We start from the raw sequence: 21908 nt of genomic DNA on the forward strand, positions 1-21908 counted from the left end.
CAGACCACTGCCGGCAATTCTTTCATCCATCGACCGGGTGCTCTGTCGTTTTCGGTGTACAACCTTTTCTTTAGGGCGTCAACGATCATTCCGTTAGCACGTTCAACTTGACCGTTGGCACGTGGATGTGCCACTGACACATATTTTATGACTATGCCTCTGTCATCGCAGAAATCCCAAAAAGTGGTGCCAGTAAACTGAGTGTCCAGGTCGGTGATTATGCTGTTCGGGATGCCGAATCTGTGTATGATTTGATTGAGGAACTCCACAGCCTTCTCGGAGGTTGCTTTGACCAGGGGCATGTATTTAATCCACTTGGAGAACTTGTCGATTAACACGAAGACAAACTTGAAATTGCCCGGGGCTGGTTTAAATGGTCCGATCATGTCAAGCCCCCAGCAAGCAAAAGGCCAAGACGACGGGATGGTTTGAATTTCATGGGCAGGTACGTGGGTCCTCTTAGCGAAAAACTGACATCCTTCGCAATGCCGAACCAGTTTTTCTGCGTCGCCGACCGCGGTTGGCCAATAAAAACCTGCTCGGAAAGCCTTTCCGACCAGCGTTCTAGATGCGGCGTGATTGCCGCAGGATCCGGCGTGTATGTCCTCCAAGAGCTTGATACCATCATCTTGGGGTATGCATTTGAGCAGTACTTCGGAGCTTGCGTTTTTCCGCATGAGTTTTCCGTCGACCAGGATGTAGTTCTTTGATCGTCGGATGAGGCGCTCGTTCTCTGTTTTGTCGTGAAAGCCTGTCCCGTCTGATATGTATTTGATGAACGGAGTACGCCAGTCACGTCCACCGGTTGTCGGAGTGGCGTCATCTATGAGCATTGCCTCGGTGTGTTGCTTGTCGACCAGGGGGGAGCTTACGCTTGGCTCATGGATGTCCTGAACGAAAATACCCCGCGGGATTTGGGCCCGAGATGAGCCTAACTTTGACAACGCATCTGCTGCTTGGTTCTTATCCCGGACCACGTGGATGTACTCTATGCCATAGAAGTTAGTTTCCCATTTGCGAATTTCTTTGCAGTAGAGATCCATCTTCTCGTGGGTTGCGTCCCACTCCTTGTTGAGCTGGTTGATGACCAAAGCGGAGTCGCCGTAGACATAGAGGCGCTTGACCCCCAGTTCAACGGCGAGTCGTATGCCATGTAAGCATGCTTCGTATTCGGCGACGTTGTTTGACGCCGGAAAAAGGATCCGAAGGACGTAACGGAGTTTGTCCTTGTTGGGTGATACGAACAATATCCCAGCACCTGCACCGTTGATGTTCAAGGACCCATCAAAGAACATTGACCAGTGGTCTGAGACATCTGGAACGGAAGGCTCGTTGAGATCCGTCCATTCGGCAATGAAATCGACCAGGGCTTGAGACTTGACAGTGGTGCGACTCTGGAACTCTAGGGAAAATGGACATAATTCCATTGCCCATTTCACGATTCTGCCATTGGCGTCTTTATTGCGCAGGATGTCCCCAAGAGGAAAGCTGGTTGCCACCAGGACTCGATGGCCGTCGAAGTAGTGCTTCAGCTTTCTTGACGTTATCAGGATGGCGTATATAAGCTTCTGTATTTGTGGGTACCTGGCCTTGGATTCGTTTAAAACTTCGCTTATGAAGTAAACGGGTCTCTGGACCTTGAAAACGTGACCTGGTTCATCTCGTTCGACCACTATTGCCGTGGAAACAACCCTGTCGGTTGCAGCAATGTAAAGGAGTAGGTCTTCATTGGGCTGAGGCGCTGTGAGGACAGGCGGTGAAGTGAGGAAGGTCTTAAGCTGGGTGAACGCAGCGTCGGCTTCCTCTGTCCAAGAGAATTTTTCTGACGCTTTCAATAGTTTGAAGAAAGGGAGGCCTTTTTCTCCCAGTCTTGAGATGAAACGACTGAGGGCGGCCATGCATCCGGTTAGCTTCTGAATATCCTTGACGTTCTTCGGTGGTCGCATGTCGAGTACGGCTTTGACTTTTGAAGGGTTTGGTCGTATGCCGTCGCGACTGACGACGTTGCCGAGCAGTAGACCGGAAGGAACGCCGAAAACGCATTTCTTGGGGTTGAGCTTCCACTTGTACCTATTGAGTGCCTCGAAGGTTCGGCCTAAGTTGTCGATTAGGGTGCTCGCGTCCCTTGTTTTTACGACCACGTCGTCCACATAGGCCTCGACGAGGTCATCGCGAATCTCGTCGTGGAGGCATTGCTGGATGGCCCTTTGATAAGTGGCCCCGGCGTTTTTAAGTCCAAAACACATGGTAGTGTAACAGTATGCGCCGAAGGGTGTGATGAAGGATGTTTTGATCTGATCTTCTTCCTTTAACGAGATCTGGTGATAACCAGAGTAGCAATCTAGAAAGGAGAGGAGTTCGCATCCGGCCGTTGAGTCGACCACCTCGTCGATGCGAGGAAGACCAAAAGGATCTTTAGGACAGTGTTTGTTGAGATCGGTGTAATCAACGCACATTCTCCATTCATTATTCTTTTTGCGTACAAGAACCGGATTGGCGAGCCAATCGGGATGATACACTTCTTTTATGAATCCGGCTGCTAAAAGCCGTGTTATTTCTGTCCTAATAGCCTCCTTTTTGTCACGAGCGAACCGTCGCAGTTTTTGCTTGATTGGTCTTGCGGTCTTCGAGACATTTAAGGAGTGCTCGATCAGGTTTCGTGGGACACCGGGCATGTCTGCGGGTTTCCATGCGAAAACGCTCACGTTGTCCCTTAGAAACCTGACGAGCGCGTCTTCCTATTTTGGATCCAGGTTAGCCCCGATGAGGGCTGTCTTCTCGGGGTTGCCTTCGACCAGCTGCACTTCTTTGTACTCCTTGGATTTTGAATTCTTTCTGGCTGTCTCCTGCTCAGGTAATCGGAGCTGGTCGGGAGGCAGCTGTGCGGCTTGGTTTGCTGTTTCCGCCATGCGGATTGAGAGGTCAATTGCCTCGGTGATCTTGAAGCTTTCTTCTTCGCAGGTGTACGCAGTGTAGACGTTGCCTCTGACGGTTAGGACACCCTTCTCCGTGGGCATCTTAAGGACTAGGTATGAGTAGTGCGGGACTGCCATGAACTTTGTCAGCGATGGGCGGCCCAGTATGGCGTGGTAGGTCCCGTCGAAGTCCGCGACTACGAAGTTGATGAACTCCGTCCGGAAGTGATCGGGTGTGCCGAATTGGACAGGCAATGTTATCTGTCCGAGGGGCACCGAACTTTGACCTGGCAAAACCCCCCAGAATTGGGCGTCGTAAGGTTTTAGTTGCGCCGGCGATATCTTGAGGGCGGGCAGGCTGTTGCGGAAGAGGATGTCGATGGAGCTTCCCCCGTCCACGAGCACACGCTCGAATCTGATGCTATTGATGCAGGGATCAAGAATCAGTGGGAAACGACCCGGCTCTGGGATAGCGGCCCACTGGTCCTTCCTGCTGAACGAGATCTCCCTGTGGGACCACGCGGGAAATTTCGGATCTGCGATCAGCCCGTCCGTGTTGTCTATGTTGAGGCAGGCTCTCTTTAACAGCTTTCTTTCTCGCTTGGACTCAGTGGAGACCTTGCCCCCGAAAATGGAGTGGACCACGTCGGTGGGGCTGACGTATTGGTGTCGGGGGTCCCCGTCTTGGTCCTCATCCTCATCTTCGTGGTCGTGCCCGTCGCGCTTGTTATTTTTCTTGGCGGAGTCCTCTTGGGCGGCCCGCCGTGTATAGATGCTTTTGAGGACGCGGCACTCTTCCATGGTATGGTTAGACTTTGGGTGTAGCTGGCACGGTCCCTTCAACGTTTTGTTGTAGTCGTCTTGGTAGTCCCGTCGTCCATTGGGACGTTTAACCGTATTTACTTCGTGGTCGTATTCGCGAGGGCGCTTTCCTCTGTAGTCGTCGCGGCTGTCGCGCCGCCGATCCCAACCCTCTCGGTGATCGCGGTTGTCAGAGCGGCGGTGATTTCTGTTGTCGTAGCGACCACGACCGTCATCTCGCCGGGAAGGCTGGTCGGGGCCTCTCGCATCGTCCCGGATTAGTTTTTCTGCGTCATCAGCATCGGCGTAATTTTTAGCCATGGCGAGGAGCTCTGCTACCGTTGATGGGCGTTTACGCAACAGCTTGTTCCTCAGCGCTTCATGGAAACGCAAGCCCTTGATAAAGGCTGATATGGCCTCGTCATGAGAAATCTTCGGGATTTTGAGGCGCATATCCGAGAACCGTCGGATGTAATCGCGCAGAGGTTCATTCTTCCTGTCTCTTATCCTTTCAAGGTCGTACTTGTTTCCGGGCTGTTCGCATGTGGCGATGAAGTTGTCGATGAAAGCCTGGCGTAGCTCTTCCCAAGAGTCGAAGGAGTCCTCGGGCAAGCCGAGAAGCCACTGATGACCAGCCTGGTCGAGGACTACGGGGAAGTAGTTAGCCATGACGTGCTCATCTCCTGCCGCTGATCGGACGGCGATTTCATAGAGAGTAATCCAGTTCTCTGGATTTTCCTTGCCGTCGTATTTTTTAAGTTTTTCGAGCTTGAAATTGCGGGGCCACACGACCTGGCGGAGGTGTGAGGAGAACTGTCTTAGGCCCGGAGGACCGTGGGTTGCATCGTACTCGATGCGGCGCAGGTTTTCGTGGACTGCCCTCTCTGCGGCGCGCCTGTTGATGCGGTCCCGGGCATCTTTGGGAGGGATGTTGTGGCGGAGATCCCTGTGTTGATTTTCTTCTTGGCCGCGTGCGCGGTTCTGCTGGCGGCGGCCATCGGCGTCCCGACCACCATCGTCGCGCCGTGAGTCCCCTCGACGGTTGTCGGGGGAGCGGCTGCGGTGACGCCTGCTGGGTGAGGCCCGGCTACGATTAGTCTGGTCGGAGGCGGCTTCCGTATAAGAAACGTCCTGGACTCTCTTGAGCAGAGTGGCTGTCTGTCCCATTGCGGCGATCAGGTGTGCTCGGATGCTGGTCCGGACTCCCTGGCATTCGGGGGTGTCAGGAAGCCGATCCAGGTTGGCCATGGCGACAGCCACGTTGGCGCTTGGCGTTTTGTAGACCGGCTGGTCCCCGACCATGTCAAAGGCATCGTTGAGGTTACTTGATGGCATCTGTTGTTGCTCGTCCGCACGCCGTCGGGCGCGATCGGCGTTACGCTGTTCGCGGAGTTGCCTCTGGTCATCTGTTTCTCCGTCAACAGCCGGTTCGTCGGCGCTGACATTGAACACAATATCCCCTCGCCGGGGGGGGAATATCGGGAATTGGTCGAAACCCGGAGGGTGTGAAGGAAAGTCCAGGTCGTAGCCCTCGTCTTCGGTATTTATAACCTCGGTGGGGACGGAGCCGGTGCTTGAGTTGGTGCTGGAAACCTGGCCGTCCCGTAGTTCTCGGATTGTCACCATGTTGACATGGTGACGATTGTTCCTTGTCGGCGACCAGCCCACTTTGCTGAAGACGGATTGGACATGCTGTGAGTAAACAGAGGCCGAGTTGTTCAGGCCGCAAGGATAGTCTTCCTTTTTGAGCTCGACGGATCGTCCTGAGGAGGTTGAGGTTATCGTCAGGGACGTTCCCAGCCGTTCGTGTGTGGCGACACGAGTTGGCCGGCGGGATTTCGAAAAATCCGCTCGAGCAGCTTGGTCGGGCCGGCGCAGAACTCCATCTATTAGTTGGGAGACTTCGAGTAGCTTGGAGTCAGCGCGATCGAGCGCTTGGAGGAGGTCCGAGCAGTCGATCTCCTTTCCCTTGTAGAGCGGGAACGGTGGTCGGGAGCTTGGTGCCGTCATGCGTGTGGTCGGAGACGGCGTGATCTCAGATTGGTTCTGGATCTCTTTCGGAACCGTGGTCGCGAAGCCGCCGCTGCACGTCGTCCACGTGATCTGGCCGACGGTGAACGTGAGGCCTTCGGGCACGGTCGCGGAAGCTGGGATCGTGACCATCTTGTTCGCCGGAAAAGTTGCACGCACACCCCCTACCTGGCGCGCCACTGTCGACGAAAGCTAGTCGGCAGTCTACCTTGGGGTATACCCACGGTAGTAGTTTATCGGTAGACGGTGCGCAAACTACGAACTCGATGGTGACGCAAGACACGGACAAGCTTTTTATCCAGGTTCGGCCGCCGAGTTGGCGTAATACCTACGTCCTGCGTCTGGTTGTATTGATTTGTGCTGAGAGAATATGATGTCCTAGGGGGGTCCCTTGCCCCTCCTTATATAGTCTGGAGGGCAGGGTTACAGATCTGGAAACTAATCCTAGTCGGTTACAATTGTCATAGATAATTCGATATCAATTCCTATTCTAACCGACTAGAATCCTGCTTGATCTCCACGTCTTGTTTCCTTGCCCGAAACTCCGAGCTGTCGGATCAAGCCTTGAACTCGTCTCGTAGTGAGCCGAGCTTCCTGGCTGAAGTCTAGCCGTAAGGGTATAGGGGTTTATACCCCCACAGAGAGCTAGCAGAGGGGCGTGTCCACGCGCGGCGGCGAAAAGGGCTCCCGGCGAGATCCAGAACTCGCGAAACAAGGCACGGGGACTCGGTTTTGGCGACCTAGATGCGAAAACATGACGAGGGAGCGATGCTAGAAGCTTTATAGTGGTCGGTTTGCGCGCTTGGCAAGGAAATCGCGGGATCCGCGGATCCGATTCGGCGAGGAAACGTTTCCTGCTCGAGCACGGCAGGGAGGAAGAAGGAAAGGGCGCTGACGTGTGGGCCCGTGCTGTCAGCGACCAAGGAAGAGAAGAGAGAAGGGGCGCGCTGCGGCCTGTCCACTGGCTGTGCGCGCTGGGCCTCGGGGGTTTCCTGGGCCGCGCGCAAGGGGAAAAGGAAAGGGAGGGGTGTTGGGCCGGCTAGGGTTTCCTCCTTTGTTTTTTTTTCTTCTTCCTTTTCTTTTCTTTTGTTTTCTTATTATTCCAAAGCTATTTTCACATCATGTCAAAACATTTTGAATTATTTTAAAATTTTGAGTTCAAATACACTCATCACAATAAATAGAATGCAAAGGCATGCATGCTCAAGCATGTTTTCTACGTCCTATGATGAATTTTAGTTTAATGAAAAATATTATTTTCCTATGTTTCATGAGCACAAAAATTCATAATTAAATCATTTTAGCTCTATTTCCCACAAAACAATTTTTAGGGTGTTACAAATCTACCCCCCTTAAGATGAATCTCGTCCTCGAGATTTGGAAGATGGTGATCAAAGAGATGTAGATACTCCGCTTTTGAACCTTGTTCACTTCCTTGAGTAGCTCTTTCTTAGTAACCATTCTATGGCCTTTGTCACTCCGAACATCTCCATCAATGGTTCCCAAGAGTTCAGCAATGTAATTCGTATAGATAAGGTTTTTTTTTTACTCATAGCTTATCTGGGGTATATGTTCCTTGCCCATCCATTTAAAACCTGATGCATTTCCAACCATGATATACTCAACTTTCTCCTTATTACTTTCATCGTCCCATTTCACAATCATCCTTCTCCTTCTTCCAAAGTGAGCCCTATTAATTTCCAAATTTGTAGTGTTAGTAATATCACTCAACCTCCGCACACAAATCCTCAAATCTAGGTGTTGTCCAAACTTTTCCTAGCACACTCTTTATGATAAGAGCTTTGGCATCGACATATACTTCTCCATAATCCCACCACTAGAGACAACATATTCAATTTAGAGAACTTAGTTCACTCAAAACTTACTAGCCATGCATGGTGAAATAATAAGGTTTCATAACTCTCTGAAGAATCATCCGTAGATGTTCGATATCTCTTTCCAATATCATTAATGTCATCTTGTCTTGGGCATGTTGGAAGTTGAACCTCCATTTGATAATAGCTCAATGTGGAGACCAATCTTGACGAATACCTGAACTCATTGGTGCAAAGAGTAACCACTCTTGAGCAAAGATATTTGTGGTTGACAGGGAGTTGTCCACCAAAGGAATAACAGATCTTCCAAATAAAATACTTGAACACATAAAACCTTTGTCTTGCAACTTCTATAGCTTGGCTACCCCCCTTAAGATGAGATCAGCTAGGGGATACCAAGGATGGCTTGAACATTCTTATGAGTAGGTTAACTACCATAAAAGAGCTTCTTATATCCAAGAGAACTCATATACATAGACAAGAACAAGAAATCAGAAATTCCTCGCAAGATGAAAAACAGCAACTTAGTAAACCAGCTACAACTAATGTTCCGTCAACCTGATAGAGTTATGGTCTACACTGCTGGAAAGCTTATCAAATTCTCCACAACTTTCTTGTTGATCACTTACCCATATTCGGGCGTTAAAATAAGGTTTGATAATCCAACATAAAATCTGTCCAGGAAGTCTGACAACACAGACACAGCATCTTGAAACAGTCATATCATGAGCCATAGAAACCATATAATGACGATCCTTACAATGTTGAAAAGCTTATGAAATCCTCTGAAACTTTTGTATACAACTTTTTCCCAGATTATGAAGTTAATTTGGCTGAAATTAGGAAATACTAGGACTGTCCAGACTTTGAAATAGAACAGAAACATCCAATTGCATCTGTCATATCTCAGGTTCTACTTATCCAAATAAGTTGTAGCTTATACCGTTGGAAAGCTTAGAAAATTGTCTACAACTCTTCTATAGAACACTTTTCCAAATTCTATAGTTATATTTGTCTAGAACAGTAGGCAACCGAACTGATCCAGATTCCTGACAGCACATATGTATCATCTTGTGATTTTTGTAACTTCCAAACCATAATAGATATGAGGGTGATCCTTGCGGTCAGAGAAATATCTTGAAGTCTAGTTGTTCCCAGAAAAATTTGATAGACGTTGCATGATCAGAACTTGAGATACACCAGAATTATTGCAGTCTGCTTCAGAAAACAGCAAAGGATAGAAACAGGATATAACCAAACCCAACTACTTATTTCACTACTCCTTATGCCTTAGGCCTATAAACTAAATGATATCGTGGAGAAAACCCACAAGATCATTGCACTCGTTACAAAGATCCAAATCAATCATAAGCATAATAACAAACCAAACCAAGCATCAAAGGTTCACACTTCAAGCATTAACTCAACTTGCGGTACTATCGACTAACTAGACTTAAAAGATTTATTTTATAAATTACAGATAACTATACAATTAGTTATATTTTTTATTTATATTTAATATTTTATATATGCGTTTAAATATTTGATATGACGAAAAATCTTTAAAAAAAATTGAGAACCGAACAAGGCCTAATACTATATCAACCCCAAAGCCATGATAGTTTCGTTTTTTGCCTTCTGGCTGAAGCCGCCACACGTCATCGCAAGCAGTCATGAATTTTTGAAAACTCACCGCTCGTACGAGAAAAAAAAAAGATTGGGTGGGAAACTATCCCCGCCGTGCACACATGGCCGCACAACATGAATTAATTCATGGCTGTACGAGGGCCAAGATATACTCCAGTACGTAATAGTGCAGGGCGTCGTTTCTTTTTTTTTTTAGAAAACTCCAGGCTTTGAGGTGGTATCAACTATCAACTGCGAGCTGCTTCTTTGGAACTAACTCGTCTATTGGTGAGGAGGTGGTGTCGTGGTGACCATGGCGCCTGGCCTCTTGGCCGCCGCCGGCGTGGTAGCCGCGGTGGCGTCGCTCGCGGCCCACGTCGCGCTCAACTGCCCCGTGCAGCCGGTGCCGTCGACTCCGCGGCCGCCCACTCCGCCCCCCAACAACCTCCTCCAGGTTAACGAATTAATCGTCCGGCGAGAAATCCTTGCTGCCCGTCAACTGTTGTTGCCGCGTTTCGTGCGCGTTCGTGACGCTGACGCGCGCCGTGCTGCAGAGGCTTGAGAAGCTGGGGGAAGGGGCGCTGGACGCGCCGGAGGACGTGTACTTTGACGCGGCGGCGGGCGGGGTGCTGTACACGGCCACCAGGGACGGCTGGCTGCAGCGGATGCACCCGAACAACGGCTCCTGGGAGCGGTGGCGCTTCGTCGGCGGCACGGGGCTGCTCGGGGTCGCGCCGTCCGCCGACGGCACCATGCTCGTCTGCGATGCCGACAAGGTAGGGTACCTACCTCCGCCGACGGCACCATGCTCGTCTGCGATGCCGAAAACTTACACTTGTCACGATGAATAGCACCACAGCAGCTTGAAACATGTACGGAAGGGAAGACCGATTAAAAAATGCCAACATTTGTTTATTACTACTGTATATGTAATTGATTGAGCAGGGACTTTTGAGAGTCGGGGAGGAAGGAGTGACCCTTCTTGCGTCGGAGGTCGAGGGCACCACGATCAGGTTCGCATCAGTTCCCAAATTTCGGATCGTGCGGTGCCACTCCGTAACTGTTAAGCCACCCCTGATTTATTTTCCCCTCGCCATGCGCGTGACCGTTCTCTCGCGCCCGCGCCGCCCGCCGGCCAACACCAGGTTCGCGGACGCGGCGATCGAGGCCTCCGACGGCACGGTGTACTTCAGCGACGCCAGCACCAGGTTCGGCTTCGACAGGTGGTTCTACGACTTCTTGGAGTCCCGCGTCACCGGCCGACTCCTCCGGTACGACCCGCGCAACGGCGAGACGTCCGTTGTGCTCGACCGCCTCAGTTGCGCCAACGGCGTCGCCCTGTCGAGGGACGAGACATTTGTGGTCGTCTGCGAGACGTGGAGGTAACTGAACCTTCACTAGCTCGGACCATACAGTACATATGGAGAACCAATCAGATGTGGAGAAAAAAACATGCAGGTTCAGGTGCCTGAAAGTGTGGCTGAAAGGGGAGAAAGCCGGCAAGGCAGAGACGTTCGTCGACCTCCCGGGAGCTCCAGATAACATTCGTCTCGGGTCAGACGGTCATTTCTGGATTGCCCTCCACGTCAGCCTTCCAGCCACTGGCTCCCGCCTCCTCGCATCATCCATGCCTAACTTACCAACAGCATCACCTGACAGTTTTGAGTTTCTGGTGTCCAAAATGCAGCTGATCAGTTCGCCATGGCTGGATTTCATCACGCGCTGGACCTTCACGAAGAGAGTGGTGGCCTCGTTCCCCGTGCTCCTCAAGTGGAGCAAGGCAACGATCAAGGGTGCCATGGTGGCTCAGGTGTCGGAGGATGGCAACATCCTCCGCGTGCTTGACGACTCCGAAGGGAAGGTGATCAACTCCGTCACATCGGTTACGGAGTTCAACGGGGACATCTTCCTCGGAAGCCTCGCGACCAACTTCGTCGGGAAATTGTCTCTGGTGCAGGTGACACATGAGCAGGGAGCAGTATCTTCTTTAGACGTTTGAGTTCTCCATGTCAGTTTATGCCAGAATAAACTGGGGAACATTTCGGTTTAGACACACTTGACTCTTTAAGCGTTGTCATACCTCTGATGTACAGTAATCGGCTCCAGATTAAGATTTGGTAGGCCTTAGAAGATTCAGAAGACTAGTAGCTGAGCAAGCTGCTTTGTTTGTCCTTCAGCTCTGCTTTGCCTGGGTTGATGGCTTTCAGGTGCTCATCGATTTCAGCTTCTGTCAGCACTCTGAAAGTTGGATCATTCGTCCTGACAACCCCAACCTGGAACAGTGGTTACTTGTTATATATGCTTGCATTGTTCAGAGCATGATGATGGACGAATATGACAGCATATCAACAGAAGTTAAAAATGATAAGTACCTCGATTTCTGTGGCTTTGAGGTCTTCCTTCAGGGCAAACTGTAACGCTGATATTGCCATCTGGAAATGAGAGGAGAAGAATAAATTAAAATTGGACTGAATCACCAAGTCAGGAAACTGATCAATGGGCTATCAGAATAAATATCAAATCAGCTCAAAGACAGATGCATTAATAGTATCAAGTCCAACATGCTTTCACAAATTAATATGCAAACTAGATTCCAAGTCACAATCCATTGCACTATAATCAAGCTTCCAAAGCAAGTGTTAGAAGAAAAATAACAAAGTCGATAATAAAGTCTCTAAGTACAGTTTTATGGAATAGCTAACACCCTCCTGTATCGATAAGAATCCATATAATATTAAAAACATGTAAGGAAACATCTCAAATAAAAAGGTTGTGCTCAAGCTGCTTTAAATAGACATCAGGAAGACGATCGTGCCCAGTAAATCACATGATTCCTGTCTCTATTCATCCACAGGAGGTCTTGCATACCTTCATTGAGTTTGATCTTAAATAAAAGAGAGATTTACTTGTGTAGCCCTCAAAAAAATGCCTCTTCCTCGTATGACCTCTTTTTTTTTGAACTTCCTTCTATGGCCCTCAAACGAATTTTCATTCCTTCTATGATCTTCCGTCCGTTTTCAGCGTTTAACGGTGTTAAATGGAGGATAAAAAGACCATAATACCCCTGGCATGATTTTTTTTTTTCATAAAGTTTGGTTTGTTTGTTGTATAAATGAAATTTGAGCACATAGTGTATTGTACTGTGATGCTGTCCAAATATTTATTGTGATCCAAATATGTACTGTTATAATGTCTAAATTGTCAATTTATTTGTTTACTATTACTCAAAATATACAAGAAACAAACAAAACTTTGCAAAAAAAAATTGACACCAGGGGCATTATGGTCTTTTTACCCCCAACTTAACACCGTTAAGTGCTGAAAACGGACGGAAGGCCACGGAAGGAATGAAAGTTCGTTTGAGGGTCATAGAAGGAAGTTCAAAAAAAAGAGGCCATACAAGGAAGAGGCATTTTTTTGAGGGCCATACAAGTAAATCTCTCTAAATAAAAACACAAGAGCGCACCTGAACGGTTTCCTGAAATGATAGTGAAGGATTGTTCTTCATTCTCTTCTCAAGAAAGTTGACAGCCTCCCTGTCTCTTTGGCCAGCACTTGCTGCCTGAGAAGAAGGCATGGAACAAGTCACACCTTTTTGATATAGAGTGTATTCCAAACTGATGCATGTAGAATGGGATGATATTTGATTATTTGTTTATCCATCGAGAATGTTTATCTAGGTTATGACCAAAGAAGTTTCTACATAATTTATAAATAGTGTTATCTGTAGATGTGAAAATCATCCAACAGATAAGCCGTTAGCTTGCATTATGATTTGGATGAATCAACGAAGTCAGTGAGGAGCACAAATTTCCTTGAATAATAAATACCTTGTGACCGAAGAAATACCCAGCAGGATCACTTGTATAGAGCTGTGGAGTTTCTTTCTCATCATCAATGCCCAAAATCATAGCAACTGCATGGGATAGTACAAGGACGGTCTAAGCATTAAGATATATAACAGATAGTAGTAAAACATGGCCACAGGTTCCACCACTCCAATTTTGTTGTGGGGAAGGAACACCACCCCCAAATATGTAAGTCTGATTGCACTAACCAACTCCAGAAGGTCTCCTGGAACCATACTGGGTCCAGATCTGTGCTCTGTCTGCAATCCTGTGAAGAAACAAGCACATGTAATTGGTTACATGCAGAGCATCCCAGTTTAAATATAGAAGTATGCCAGGTTATTGAAAAAATAGTATTTATATATAAATTATAAATAATGAAAGAAAATACCCTGACTCCATGTACTGTACAATGTTTGAAATTCACAGGCCCCACTTAATTTCTTTCATTCAACTTAATGTGCAGGATCAACAGATAGACAAAACATATATGCATAAATCATGATAAATACTTTCGATTGGAGATCTCAGTGTCCTCTCATACACCCAATACGACACTAAGAGTGAGATTTAACTAATGTTGCTGATAGAATCATTTTCATGCTATCAAGCAATTATAGGCACTGCCAGTGTGAAGTCCTGATCTATTATCTATTTCCTTGAGGTCAATATTTACCATTGTGCCAAAACATCAGGAGGCATTTCATATCCCCATTGGAAACGAAATTCTGCAGTTTGATTCCTTGCCTCATGAGCCAATGCTCTTCCTTCACCTGTAATGATAATTGAAGAAATAGCTATGATTATCAGCTTTCTAAAACAAACATACAAATAAACATTACTATTGTGTCATGTTTTGATGTTACCATCTTTGCTGCTCTCCGCGGTACACAGTAAATTCTAAACCATTTCAGATGTTAAAGGCAATGGTCTGATGTTCAACAAGGTACCAAACCAATGGTCCGATGCAATGGTGATTAGAAACAGAAGTAATAAATTGGTAGAGCCACCTTGCTGCAAGCAATCATGCATTCGATGCTCATGAACATAAAGCGGAAATGGCTCACATCAATTAGTAAAACCAAACAAATCATTAGAATTTAGACCAACTTCTACGAAGTGATGCATTATATGTGTGCGCTAAAGATGTCAGTCGAATTGACCCTTTGCTGCATATAACCAAAGGTTTCACATTATCAAATCGAATCAACCAAAATGCAAGCCTAAAGAGCTCAATTAAAAAAGTTCCTAGGTGGATTTTGAAGATACACCATACTTGTTTCAATTTTCAAAGCCCTAATGACACGCAACAAATAAAACTAACGCTACGCCACGGCGCATGCTGTATTACGGCATTACACCGTAACTCCCGAGCGACATCACCCCCAAAACCGTAACAAGTTGGAACCGCATTAGCATTAAAGCAATTGGAGAATGGATCGGACAGCGTGCAGCCCATACGTTCCGCTAAGAGTTCGGGCAGAAATAACAAAAGAAGCAAGCGCTAGTGATGTCACCTACGATCCCCGTGGCAAGCAACCCCAGCCGCTCGGTGATCCGGAACAGGCGCGAAACGCTGGTCATGTCCAGCAACTTGTCCTAGAAGCAAGCAAACGGAAGAGCATCATGAGCAATTCAGCAAGCAAATGCGAGAGACTAAACTTGGACAGATCGCCGCCGCGGGCGCACGGGGCGAGGTGCACAGTGCACTCACCTTGGGCGCGCTCGGCTTCCGCTGGCCGACGACGCAGACGGAGTCGGCCCCGCGCACGCCGACGGAGGTGACGCCCGCAAGCCTCGTGGCGTTCCAAGCGTAATCTGCAAAGGAGACGCACATAAGAGGAGTAAAGGACCATCATCAGATACCGCAGCCGGGGGGCGGCGCGGAGCTTCGGGTTGGGCGGTTTCCGTACGCGCGCACTCACCGACTTGGTAGAGGCGGCCGTTGGCGGAGAAGACGGTGACGAGGCGGTCTGCGGAGACGGCGCGGGCGCGGTGCCTACTCCCGCCGCTGGTCACCTCGGCCACCGGCATCGGTCTCGGCGTGGGTTTGGGAGGAGGAGCGCTCGCTCGGCCGTGCCTGGCGTGCTGAGAATGAGATGAGGAGACGAGACGACGGTGGGTTTTGGTCGGGGGACGGAAGAGTAGTGGACTGCTTAGGCTCTAGGTCGCGCGGCAGCCCAGCTTATGTTGTGGGTGGGCCTATCTTCGGTGAGCGGCCCATTGCTGGAGTTCTTGCTGGAATGCTGGGCTGTATCGCGGTTGAAAGGGCCTCGAGACCTAGGCTAAAACTAAAGCAAAACGTCCACTTTTTTTTTAAAAAAAAAACAAACCTCCTGAGACCTTATTCAATAACAACAGGTTCAGCAAAGTCACAAACCACTAATTAGGCGCCGTTCGGCTACATCGATGGAACTATAAACCCTTTCTTAATTTTGGAATATTTTTAATGAAATAAATTTGAAAAATCCAGAATTCCAGTGTTTTTTCTTTTTCTTATTTTGTTTTTTGAATCCCTTTACATAGACTGCATGTCCACGGCGAGACTCGATTCTTGTTTATACAGTCAACCGATGTTCAGAGCAGAATGGTAGAATTTGGTGTGCGCTAGATAAACAAATTATCCCCTGTCGTAGTTGTGGCGCAGATCGAAACAATAAGGGTTTAAGATGGGACAACATGCATCTAGCTAGCTAAAAGATGCTGGAATTTAATTTGCCAAAAGAATACATAACTACTCCACTAGCTAACATTAATTTATCGAAGTAGTAGGCATCAAGACCTTGGTAGAACAATGATCCCCAATGTAGGGTCGTCCAGGATTTCGCAAAGATGTAGTCCCTCGTCCCATGTCGTAAACATGGAGCGCATCGTCGTTATCGGGCATGCAGTAATAGATACAGTCTCCTTTCAAACCGGAGCCGGCTTCACGTGGATCCAAGGACGCTCCAAACTGGGGATGAACAAGCAGGAACGCCCTGCCGTCGAGCGTCCCTACTTTGGCCCAGGCCCGTGCTGACAAATCAAGCTTTGAAACCTCGACGCCGACAATGGAACGATTGCCGAGCGAGTAGTCTGAATAGCGGAAGCGGACGTGGAACAGACACCCCTGTGATTCTACCCACGCATATTTGGAATGGCCGTTATGTGGCGGCCAGGGCTTGCTGTCCCTGTTCACGGCCTCCACGGGGATCACGGTGAACTGGGGTTCCGGCGAGAACTCCAGCGTCACAACGACCTTGTCGTCTGTCCGGACAACGTCCATGAGAAACTTGTCACCCACGGACGTGAGACTCCAGTCAAGGCGCCTCACGCCGCCGCCGACCGTCCCGTACTCGTGCTTCAGCCACCGGCGGTCGGCGTCTTCTCCGTCCCCGACCCCAATGCGGCAGTACCAGAGCACCGTGTCGGCGAGGTCGACGACCAGGACGAGGCAGCGGCTTGGATCATGATGGACGACGGGCGCCTTGCACGAGAGAAGGCACCTCTTGCTCTTGAGGCCGTCGTCGCCTCCGAGGAAACCTTCGCGGTCGGGGGGCAGGCTGATCCTTGCGCCGGTGAACGGGTCCCACAGGAAAGTCACGGCGCCGCCAGGGGTCGCCATGAGGACCCAGCCCTGCGGCGTGATCCAGCTTGCTTGCTGGGGATGCTGTACAATTGGAACATCCCGTCGCCGTCGGTCGCCTTGCCCTCGCCGTGGTCGTCGAACAGGAGCAGCGGAGCGTGCCGAAGATCCAGTGGAGACGATGATGACGCGTCCGCTTCCTCGCCCCCTGCCGGCGGCGGCATCGCGGTCGTCTCCATGGACGAAGGGCACACAAGGCCTAGCTCGTTGCAATTGTCGCGGCCGCGATGCGTACGTTCGTGCACGATCTACGTACACAACTGGATCATCGCGCCATCTATATGTCTCCCTACATGCCCGGCGTGCAGCTTGACCGTACGTATCGTGACGGCTGCGGCCTGCGGCTGCGAACAGATGAACCGGGGTTCCACATGCCCGCCTGCTTCGACGATTTCGACCAAACCGCCGTATCTCCTCTGTACTCTCTATAGTTGCGTGTGCACCCCGAAGATAGATACACGAGAGATTTTTTTTTTTGCAAAAAAAAAAAAGTCAACGTGTCCATGCGTTGTAATGAGATGTACAACTTGTTGCATGCTTACGTCGTACAATTAATGGTTCGTGGCTTAGTGGTTTTATTATTCTAATGAGGGATCAGAGTGCCAGAGTGGAGAGGAGATGGAAAGTGAGTTGGTGAAATTGGATAGGGAGCAATGAGCAGCATGTTAGTGTAAACATAGACATCTCCACTAGAATTATTTACCATTTGGTTCAACTCCACAGAACCCGTGCAAAGCCCTGCCAATTGCAGGCTAAATGTTGCCGTATTGCCTGGCTGGACACGGTAATCTCTTTCTAAAATTGGACAATGTGATTGGACAACATGTTTTATCCACATCCCTTCGGGTTTTTTTTTTCTATGTTTTCTTTTTAAGGGGGTGCTAAAAAAACATAAATCTATGACGTTTTAACTCTGCGTACTTCGTTCAAGAAAGAAGGTGGAGCAGCGAGAGCACCAAAAAATATACTTTACAGACTTTAGTTGTATTCCTCATGCATGGATATTTTATATTAATATATAATAAAGCCGCATGGAAATGCAATTTATTCATTCTATCCATCCATTCATGAGGAACACAACTCTCTATCACACACTATCATAGAACCACATAACGAGTAGTTTTCATCGAATCCAAAAGAACAACTCCATTAGCAAACAAATATTGTAATAATCAATTGGTAATATATATCATGATATAATCTTCTTATTCAATCATTTATAAATTCAGATCAACCAAAGCACTACGGTCGAATTTCTGTGCTGTTTCCAAAAACTCTTAGGGCTTGTTTGTATCCCATGAATCGAAACCAACATCTAGAAATACTTCTCAGTTCATTATGGGTAGCAAACACTACCTAATGATATTCAGTTACAATAACACACAGCTACTTCTTATTATGTATATTAAAATCAACCCAAATACTATAATCCAACTTTTCTGTGTCCCAGAACTGTGTCGAATTTTCTGACCCTAGTTGATGAGACCAGATGTTGGCGCCATCTTTCGCGGGCTTTGTGTCCCTTCCGGCTCCAGTAGAGGTCGGTACGAAAGCTAGCTCGCCGTGGCGATCAACAATATCAACATGGACAGTGTCCGGCCACTGGTAGAGTCTAGGGAAGAAGACCTTGTTCTGCATCCACTTGACTTTAGTCTTGCTCATCAACGTGTCCAGCGTGCCGGTGAAGAGCGCGCGCCCGCCGAGGCTGTCCACCTCGTGCCACTCCATCTCTTGCTCGTCGAGCTTGACGATGCGGACCGGCGTCCCACGGCGGCCGATGAGGACGGCCATGAGCTCGCCGTCGTCGGACTCGAACAAATACTTGTCCTCCGGCTCCTCGTCACACTTGTGGATCCCGAAGCTGGACGGCTTGTCAAGAATCTTGAAGAAGCCGTCGTCGTCGCAGTGCAGGGACTCGTCGTACACTGCCAGCTTCCCGTCATCAAACAACACGTAGAGCGAGCCACCATGGAGGACCGGGTTGGTATTGGGCGACGCTTCCATGAACCCGGAGTCAGGCACGAGCGCCAAGTGCCAGCCGTCCCACTCGCCGTCGTCGTCCTTGACGGTGAGGGCGGTCCGGGGATGACCAATCGTGTGGACGCCGAACATCCTCTCGGGCTCTACGCCGCCGTCGTAGACGACGAAGTGGAACCATCCGTATATGGACGGCGGCAGCTCGTGGACATCGCCGGTGACGAGGTCGGCTTCCAGTACCTTGGACAGCTGGCACAGCGTCAGGTGGCGCCCGGCGGCGCAGCAGAACTTGGCGCCTGGTGCTTCTAGGGTGCAGGAGACCTCGAAGTTCTTGTGGTAATAAGGGCTGTAGAAGCGTAGGTTGGTGGAGCCGACGTCTGCGGCGCTGAGAAGAACCGGGGTCACCCAGGCCGGATAGAAGGGCGCCACCACGGAGCGCCAATTCCTGCATGCGGCGCCGAAGCTCGGGTGGGTCGACCATGGCAGCCGCTTCAGGACAAGGCTCAGCAGATCCCTCGGGAGGGACGACCAGTCTCGTTTATCTTGCGCCGCCATTGCCGTTGTTGTCGCCGCCGCCATCTACTTACCGGTTTCTGCCGCCGGTCGTGTGGAGATGCGCCTGGTAGGTATATAGTCTGGTACTCGGCGGCAGGCGGCAGCTGTTTTATAACGGTTTCCTTGCGTGCGTGTCCCATTTTGCCGTCAGGAGAGGAGAGGACTCCCCTGGATCGACGTGTGCGCCGGGAAGTCGAAGGGTATGCGCGGCGCGGGTAGAGTCCTGCTGAGTCCTGACGGCCTGGCCAGGCTAGTTTCAAAACGTGCATCTCCCTACCTCACAGAGTCCGGTGGTGTGTGTGTCTCTCTCTCTAAAAAACTGTCCGGTGGTGTGAGTGCAACTGCTTTCGCACAATCTTGTTCCTTGCTTTTTTTTCACAATCACGACAGTTTTTATATAACTGGGGCTGAATGAATTACAGATTTACAGTATAACCTTATCGCTCCACGAGGAAACGAAAAGCTAATACTTTGGACATCTGGCTTTTGAGCCACTAAATCAATATGAAACCAGGTGGGGGACCCTCTCCCCCCACCGTCGACTAAAAACTAATTAATACTTTCTCTATACATAAAAGAATCAATTTTTAGAGTTGTTTTAAGTTAAACTTTTTAAATTTTGACAAAGTGTTAGAAAAGAATACTAAGATTATAGTATCAAATTAGTATAATTAGATTTATCATAAAATATATTTTCATAAGATGTGCTTTTTATGTCGTAGATGAATGTTTTCTATAAAGTTAGTAAGAATTAAAAAGTTTGACTTATACGAATTCTAAGAATTAATTATTTTATGAACGGAGGGAGTACTTCTATATGATATGACCTTGGCTAGAAATCGTTGTACTGTTATGCGAAACGCTGAAATCGTTCCATGGGTAGACGAAATGTAATCTGGTCTAATCAGGGCCTTGTTTACTTTCACTCAAAAACCTAAAATTTTTTAAGATTCTCCGTCACATCGAATCTTTAGACACATGCATAAAAGTATGAGATATAGACAAAAAATAAAAACTAATTGTACAGTTTGGTCGAAATTGACGAAACAAATATTTTAAGTCTAGTTAGTCCATGGTTGGACAATAATTACTACAAACAAACGAAAGTGCTATAGTGTCGTGAAATTTTTTCCTTGAGGACTAAACAAGGCCCAGAAAGAAAGAAAGCCCCAAGAAATCGCTTAACAAATCTAATAGAATCTTTATATATATCCTTCCTAATTTATAAGAATATATGTTTTTTTTGAAAAAAATATCTTCCAATAGCCTATTTAATTGGACATCCAAATATAGAAAATTTTATTTCTGAATTTTTTGTTAGTTAATGATGAATATAGAAAGGTTATAGGAGAGTATGCAGAAAGCGGCTTCTACTTCATTGACTCTAAATAATAGTTTAGAGAGTAAATTATAAAAAACTCTTAGAGATGCTCCAAGAATGATTTCTGATACTGTTCGGCGGTTGATAAAGCTTTAGAACAAGGTTAGTTATGACCACTTCCTCGCATGGCTCGTGGCAACGTCTTAGGCCTTGTTTAGATCCAAAAATTTTCAAGATTTCTCGCTCCATCTTACTGCATATATATGATGCATTAAATATATATAAAAACAAAAACTAATTGCACAGTTCATCTGTAAATCGTGAGATGAATCTTTTAAGCCTAGTTACTCTATGATTGGACATTGTTTGTCAAATAAAAACAAAATGCTACAGTGTCAAAATTTTAAAATTTTTGCGAACTGAACAAAGACCTTAGTATGAGCTGTGCGGGGCCACAGGTGTATAGGATTCAATGTTTCATAAAATGGCTCGTGTCCATATAACTCATAGTGCACTCATGCAACAAAATGGTCGTCAGAACATACACGTACTTTCTCTGCCTCAAAAAAATTGTCACTAAAGGTTTCGTGTTGGTCAAACTTTCATAAATTTAGTTAGGTTTACAGAAAATATTAGTAATAGTTGTATCTTTAAATAAACTTATTATAAAAATATACTTAACGATTTATCAATGATACCAATTATGCATCTTAAATACTAATATAATATTGTTTTTTTATATTTAGTCAAAGTTGAATTTTTTTTAGCTTGAAAATTGTAAAAGTAGTTCTAGATTTTGTCTAAGATTAAACCAAGTTTTAAGATTTTTAATTGTATTTTATTTTTCATGTAAAATTATATTGAGACAATTTTTTTGAAAAACATAAACTTTTACATATTTTTATATAATAAAATATTTCTAGTCCGATTTACCTCTTGAACTTTCAACTTAGTTCGATTTATCTCCTCTAATGTGAGCAAAACCACCATCAACCCCACTTAAAATATAAAAGTGAACGGTTTTTTATAGTTAAAGGAGGACATTAAAAAAACTGGTTTTGTATATCATGAAGGAAAATCAAACGAAGCAGATAAATTGGACTTCTCCTTAAAAAAAGCATGGGCACCTCATATTTCATTTTCGGCACTGGTTATTTTGGAGCCTCACCAGTTCAAAAATAGCTCAAGACTAGTATTCCATACGATCGCGCCATTTGGCGCAGTTCATTAAATCATAGTGACATGCAAATAAAATATAAAATATCTGTGTGATCATTACGTAGAGGTATTAGGCAGCCCATCACTGTACCATCCTTTCTCCATCAATCGTATTCGCGGTGGTATTTTCGCCAGAAAATTATTGGATTTTCGATC

General features: G+C 47.4%; 3 protein-coding genes across 4 annotated transcripts; 1 reads left to right on the plus strand and 2 right to left on the minus strand.

Annotated features, from left to right (window-relative positions):
* Positions 9360–11384, plus strand: LOC110432897 (protein STRICTOSIDINE SYNTHASE-LIKE 4-like). Its single transcript, XM_021454024.1, has 6 exons — positions 9360–9662; positions 9763–9984; positions 10154–10221; positions 10354–10590; positions 10667–10793; positions 10896–11384. The coding sequence occupies exons 1-6, from the start codon at positions 9522–9524 to the stop codon at positions 11205–11207; spliced, it is 1107 nt and encodes a 368-aa protein (XP_021309699.1). The 5' UTR covers positions 9360–9521; the 3' UTR covers positions 11208–11384.
* On the minus strand, positions 10624–15181 carry LOC8060677 (proteasome subunit alpha type-6). Of its 2 annotated transcripts, XR_002450179.1 has the most exons (10): positions 14982–15171; positions 14771–14874; positions 14574–14655; positions 13733–13829; positions 13266–13324; positions 13039–13124; positions 12675–12770; positions 11581–11640; positions 11289–11481; positions 10624–11156 (listed from the first exon to the last, which is right to left on the minus strand). XR_002450179.1 is itself a non-coding variant. In XM_002463131.2 (9 exons), the coding sequence occupies exons 1-9, from the start codon at positions 15088–15090 to the stop codon at positions 11350–11352; spliced, it is 825 nt and encodes a 274-aa protein (XP_002463176.2). In that variant the 5' UTR covers positions 15091–15181; the 3' UTR covers positions 11188–11349. The 2 variants fall into 2 exon arrangements, 1 of the variants encoding a protein (XP_002463176.2); XM_002463131.2 differs by lacking the exon at positions 10624–11156 and having other exon boundaries at positions 11188–11481; positions 14982–15181.
* LOC8060679 lies at positions 18068–19213 on the minus strand. Its single transcript, XM_002463133.2, has one exon. The coding sequence runs from the start codon at positions 19211–19213 to the stop codon at positions 18068–18070; it is 1146 nt and encodes a 381-aa protein (XP_002463178.2).

The sequence above is a fragment of the Sorghum bicolor genome, chromosome 2, assembly GCF_000003195.3.
Source record: "Sorghum bicolor cultivar BTx623 chromosome 2, Sorghum_bicolor_NCBIv3, whole genome shotgun sequence".
In the NCBI taxonomy this organism is placed as follows: domain Eukaryota; kingdom Viridiplantae; phylum Streptophyta; class Magnoliopsida; order Poales; family Poaceae; genus Sorghum; species Sorghum bicolor.